The sequence below is a fragment of the Varroa destructor genome, unplaced genomic scaffold, assembly GCF_002443255.2.
Source record: "Varroa destructor unplaced genomic scaffold, Vdes_3.0 BEIS01000007.1, whole genome shotgun sequence".
NCBI classification, from domain to species: domain Eukaryota; kingdom Metazoa; phylum Arthropoda; class Arachnida; order Mesostigmata; family Varroidae; genus Varroa; species Varroa destructor.
In genome coordinates, this window is record NW_019211460.1 from 24,125,022 (window position 1) to 24,131,021 (window position 6,000).

A 6,000-nucleotide genomic window follows, 5' to 3' on the forward strand; every position below is an offset into this window, starting at 1 on the left:
GCGAAGGACCCCAGGAGACCCCCAGGCGCTCGAGCGAATCCAAGTGGAAATGTCGCAGCCCTCGAATAGGCCAGGACATGACGGTCGGCTAGATAAGCCAGCCATCAAGATTTTATACCTTGCAGTATTGGCTAGTGACCAACCCATATTGCGAGTTTTTTTGAGATTGCCTGGCTCTAGGCCTATCGCCGACTAACTTAAGCTGTCTCCGACCGCTCCTGCCTTGTCGTCAGGGGTGCGCTCCTGCGGTAGTTATCGTTAAGAGCAATTGGTCAGGCTTCAGTTCTCACTGTTCTATGCGCCCCTTAAGCTCGCATCTAATGCCGTAGGCTATCTACGACACGTCATTCACGCACTAGCAGCAGCAATAGCAAGCAAGAGCGACAGAAGTTAACGAAGGGAGAAAAGTCAAACTAAAGTTACTGATATAGTAGAACTTTCCTAACCGGTAGAATATCATGAGAAAATGATTTTGCAAGTGTATCTCATATCCATGATACTCCCTATCTAACGTTCTCTGAATTACTGTAGTCAGCTGATTGTAGAGTTATATATCGGAGAGTATTTATACATGCTGATATGCGTTCGACATATTCTACGGTGCTGGTGGTATGTGCAATCGGATTGAGGCAATTTTGGCAACTTCAGGAGAATGAACTTCGTATCTTCCCCTCTCTAATGGAACGAGTACGTTTCATCGTTTCAATGCTGCGATGCGTGAAACAGCTTCTTATACGAAAGTAGATGTTCCATAATACCTGGATCATTTTTGCCACCGCAGTCATACATATGGCCCTCACATGCAATTTTACTGATAACCGAACGAAAATTAAACGACACTGAAATGCTCCATTCAACCAACACTGCCGAAACACATTGCCCCGGTAATATCTGTTGTCGTCAGTGTTTGAAATAAGCCGTTGTCAAGGGCTGAATAACGGGCCCAGTGGACCTAAATACTCGCAGCTTTTACAGGAATTCGACTACATCGAATATAGTACTGGCTGTGACCTAGATTGGCCGAGCGTCTAAGAGATAAATTATCGCTGTATCATCAATAAACACCTCACTACTTGTCTTCATTTCAGGTAACGGCAGCGAGCACAGGGAACATTTGCGGTTATACGAATATAGCAGTTCAGCGCTCCTAAAGGGCACCGAGGCTGAAAAAAGAGCGAATTTTGCGGAAAATAACAATCGCTGACTTATCATTACCACTGTATGACCTATGAGCGACGGTTGTGAGGAAAAAAATAGTGGCTCGCGTCTGAAAAACTAAACAAAGCAAATGATGATAACGTTATTCTAATAATCGTTTGAATGCGCTCAACTGCAGTAAACTTCCTGATATAAAGGTAGATTAACCCGCTACAAGTCAAGGCCAACACCTATTTCCAAAGATATCCGTTGCTAGAAAAGCAAAAGCGATGAGGAGATGCGTATTCATTCGAATCGGAAATTCCATTAGAAAAATATGCCGTGAGTCTTTGGTTTAAAAAACTTTAAGAAGGAACTCATAAAAAATCGACTCTCGTGGAAAAATCCGCTGTCGAAAAATTAAGAACTACGACAGAAGCCGACCTATGTCAAGGAGGTTTGGTATTAACACGCAGGTTTGGTGTACGTAAGAGCACCATGGTCGCATACATTAAGCGAGCTGGACAAACAGATGCCGCGGAGAATAAAAACCTCACTTCACTATGCTCTAATGTTATAGCAGTAACATATTCTACTTCACCAATTGCGACCCGTTAAAGTGTACTATAGATAATGATGAACGACTTCAGCTTTAAGCAGCCATGATTAATGAACCGGGTGAAGTCTCTTTTGTTACGCGACAGGGTTCGATCTCACACCGCTATAGTTAGTTTCTGTCACCGGCCATGCTTACCCGCCCAGATAACCATTTCTTCAGAAAGATTTTTTAAACTTTCGCATGATGTCGTAAATAAATTTCTTCGAGAAGTTCCATAGACCCCAAACAACCGGAACAGGTGAGTCCTTATATGTCTTTGATTTTCTTTCGTACACCACAGTAACATATCACTTACCTTACATATGACACAACTAATTCTGACAACAGAAAAACTGACACATTCGTCAAAACATTTTCTAACTGGATTCAGATCCGGGCTGACCTGTTTATCATACCTGACATCAATGATGCCACATAGAAGTCAAGTGTTATGATTCAGATCGCTCGAAAAAGCCAGACGGGCTCGGCATAAAATCAAATCGTCGTCTGCGTTAGCGGGCCGAAAGGCGATGGCAGCGACAGAAGTAGAATTTCCTGTAACACCAGTTCGAGCATTTGACATCGTCGTAATTACAAACGAAGAACTTATTCAGTGGAAAACTCGACAAGTACATATAGTTTATTTGTTTTATCATTACAAATGTACTTAGCACTTAACCAATCAATAAATTTCTCGATTCAGATCAAATCTATCAACACACGTAACTCTTGCAGATGAATTTTTCTTTATTATGTCTGTAGGTTTAGTACCACAAGAAAGCTCACATAGAAAAAAAACGCTTGCCAAATAGAAAAGTTTTCAAAAACGTTAACACTGTTGAGTTACCAATACAAAGACCTCGTCCGAATAGCTTTAACTCAATATGATTAAACTGTATTATTCCTTCTATAAATGTTTCTGGCTCGCTCTGTCATCAACCGTAAATTTGAAAATGAAATTTGAAATTTGAAAACCGTAAAGCTGAGAAAATCTAGATTTGTCCAGTTAGTTGATCCTTAGAATCAAAGAGTAACGTATGAGCTTGTCAAAATGTGTAACTGAGTAACTCCTCTATATTTCGACTTTTACGTTCGGTTTTTCCATTAAATATCTCATCAGACAAACGACTTGCTAGTTCCCTGTCTGACGAAACGAAGTCTGTTGATTTATCTATGCCAGGGTCCGAGCCTTGACCACAACGTGTCCGCAAGATTAATACATTACCCACAAGGCTATCACGGGTACCCCTAGAACAATTCCTATGGAGGCCATGTCACCACAGTCGTTACAAGCCGTGCGGAGTTTTTAAGATTGCAAAATGTCGCAAAGCGGATCAGAAGTCGCTAGTTTTATATATAGCGTGTTTTATTAGAAGGCTCTTAGAAGTGCTTTGCGGCGCCTGCAACAAGAATACAACAGAATGCCACCGCATCTAGCAAGTAATCCCCAGGTTCGCCCACCCAGTTGCAAACGACGTAGTCCCTTAGGGCAGCGAATGCTTTATTGTGCATATCGTACGTTCATAGAAGTTAAAAAGCTTGAATTTTTCAGCCCGAATGCCCCGTAGTAGTAGCGACACTTCCTTCCACTGTGTGTTTGGTTGATTTAAACTGTACATATGTAAATAAAGTGCTTCGCTTGATGATAAATATGATTAAAAAAAAAAAAAAATGTAATGATAAATATGAGAAAAACCACGTGACCTCTTCGTGATCTGATCTGGCACAATCTATACATGCATTAATTTAAGTAATTTTATCAAAAATTAACACAATATAGATAACATTGGTAAAAATGTGTCTCGATATGTTTTGGTAGAATTCGGAATGTCAGACATTTCTAGTACCCCCACATAGCGGATAGCAGTTTACTATATTCATTGTATAATAATAAAATGTAATAATAAATTTATAAGAATACTTGTGCTTAAAATTGATAGCTTTGTTTTTTCTTATTGTCTTTTAGTTGAAGCCAGTACGAAAGATTCATTTTGGTAGCGGCGTATAGCAATCTCATTAGAAGAAATTGATTCAATAAGAAACTGTGTTTTTTCCCGTTTTCTGATTGAAACAGTAATACAAGTTATATATGTATTATATATATATATATATATATGTTACTTACTAGCCAACGAATTAAAAATGGAAATTTAACTTAGTGCATAGTACCTAATTTTTCCCTAGATTTCATTTTGTCTGAGAGAACAAGCTTCCACCACGGTCTTGTTGTATCTATATACGTAGCACTCTGGGCTTACTCACGATGGTAAGCATTATCTATAATGTAATAGATATTGCACATGGAAAAGAATTAGATGTCGTCTTTATTTAATTCACTTTAACCTATATCGAAAGCTGTACGTTGAAGATTAGGAAAACAACAAAAGTGACAATGGATAAAGCTGTGTTAACAATAGAATCCTACTTTCAAGGATTTTCTTTTGAATCGGAAACTATCGAGCTGATAACGGATCAATGACGCCTATGTATTTGGTCATTTAGAACAACAACAGTCTCTCCATTTCTTTGAATAGTAAGTGTATTTCGGTGTATGTTGACAAAAGTAGAAACTACAGCAAAAACGAAGTGCCTCTAATTTTTAATTCGCCTTTCCTCGTACTCTGTGATAAGAGGCGGTCAGTCGCCTTTACGACAGGAGAAGTGGAGAATTTCCATTGAAACGTGCCGCTCGTTATCGTGATAGGAATTACGCCTGTCATTGTAGTTTACCCGCGAACGTGACGTCTTTCGTCGTTCCTGGAGTTGACTATACGGTAAGCTCGAACGCCGTCGCTGTTACCTCCACCGACTCAGCGTCTCGTAGCCTGGTAATTAACTGGATTGTGACTGTGCACGTCGGAACTAGCGTGAACGGTCCTTTTGGTGAACACGCTCTGGCCAACGGTACGTGATCATTTTGCCCGTATCTGTGCGAAAATGACCGTGAATAAAATTGATTGACATAGAAAATTATAGCTTTAAGGCCATACCAAGAGCTGAGGGCTGTGCAGGAAATGGCAGCAGAAGAATGTGTTAAATAAAAAACCAAGAAGCCTAAAATAGGCGCCAATAAAGTACTGAATAAATACGTTTATAGAATAGCTAATCAAGCTTTCTGCTACCCTTGTTGAAAAAAGGTCGTATGCATTCCTTCCATACGTACCTTATATGAACGTAACACTCAATCATCTACCATACACGTTTGACCTTGAATTCAATCTGTCAGGCTGTGGAATAAGCTTAGGCTGATTATAATTATTTGCTACTCTCTAAAATGTTCACATGCTATTGCTGTTAGACATTGTTGGGAAGAGTTTCCATCGTTTACTGAAATGCTCGTCATATCTTGAAATGTTTTAATTTTGTTCAGATCGTAAATATATGAAGGTAAGATTTATCGATAGTCAAAGTAGAAAATTTAAATACTACCAGCTGAAGTCTGACGATTCATAGATACCGAAAGCATTTACGTGTTTTTGTCGATGTTAGATCTCTTTTGTCAAGTGACTTTATGCAGCTATCGTTTGATTTTTGAAAAGGCCACTATTCTTCAATTGTCTATTTTGTTAACGCCTATGAGGTCGTCCTGACACACTAAATGCATTTAATAACTTCCTATGAAGCTTTTAAAGATCGGCGGCCCTAAGGATGCCAAAGTAGACTGCAGTAGCCTCCAGCTTGCCGGTATCAATGGAGAGTTCGAATGTTTGTTGGTATTATCCCAGGGCAATATAATGAATCCTAGAGCCTATAATGAATCAAATTTAGCGACCCATCATGAATGAACCTTTGTTTAGTTCCACTGTTATATTAGTGCCCACTAAATCTCTAGAAACTCTGAAACTTGTTACGCAATTATGCTTGTAGCCGCGTACGGTTAAGTTCATCGAGAACAAAAGCGGTACCATTGCATGTGATCTCTGAGAACACTGCTTTTTGGAATATTTGCGTTGGCGAAACTGATCTCATTATTTCGGTTAGCATGGGGTAGCTGAAAGGACGAGTCCTAATCTCTGTTATGATGGCTTATCTGTTATAATCGAGAAGGGCCTTTAATCTAGCATCCAAGCCCTGCAGGACCGATTTAGCAGTGCTTATTCTGTCATATGAAGTAATTATTGTGATGTTCCCATTTAACTTCTTGAAATTGCGGATTACACTATTAATTTTATTCCAACAATATGATATTAGCCATAATTCTAAGTGATCCTAGCAAATATATTTTCAATGATTTCAGTCAGTTATGGCTTTAAATTTGATGAAAA

At 39.2% G+C, this 6,000-nt stretch overlaps 1 protein-coding gene and 2 long non-coding RNA genes across 6 annotated transcripts in view; 2 read left to right on the forward strand and 1 right to left on the reverse strand.

Annotated features, from left to right (window-relative positions):
- The window catches only part of LOC111254372 (uncharacterized), a 144,257-nt gene extending 140,492 nt beyond the window's left edge, over positions 1–3,765 (forward strand). For all 3 annotated transcript variants that reach the window (XM_086974935.1, XM_086974934.1, XM_086974936.1), the window contains one exon: positions 1,089–3,765. In XM_086974935.1, coding sequence (XP_086831061.1) covers positions 1,089–1,204 — 116 coding nt within the window. In that variant the 3' untranslated portion in view covers positions 1,205–3,765. The remainder of the gene's footprint in view (positions 1–1,088) is intronic.
- Positions 3,766–4,041: 276 nt separating this feature from the next.
- The window catches only part of LOC147754474 (uncharacterized), a 4,844-nt gene continuing 2,885 nt past the window's right edge, over positions 4,042–6,000 (reverse strand). Inside the window, exon 2 of one of the 2 annotated variants that reach the window (XR_015317088.1) lies at positions 4,042–4,662. This is a non-coding gene — a long non-coding RNA (uncharacterized LOC147754474). Of the gene's footprint in view, positions 4,963–6,000 lie in introns of both variants that reach the window. The other variant, XR_015317089.1, reaches the window with a different exon arrangement.
- The window catches only part of LOC111254749 (uncharacterized), a 4,991-nt gene continuing 3,275 nt past the window's right edge, over positions 4,285–6,000 (forward strand). Inside the window, exon 1 of the long non-coding RNA XR_002675164.2 lies at positions 4,285–4,639. This is a non-coding gene — a long non-coding RNA (uncharacterized LOC111254749). The remainder of the gene's footprint in view (positions 4,640–6,000) is intronic.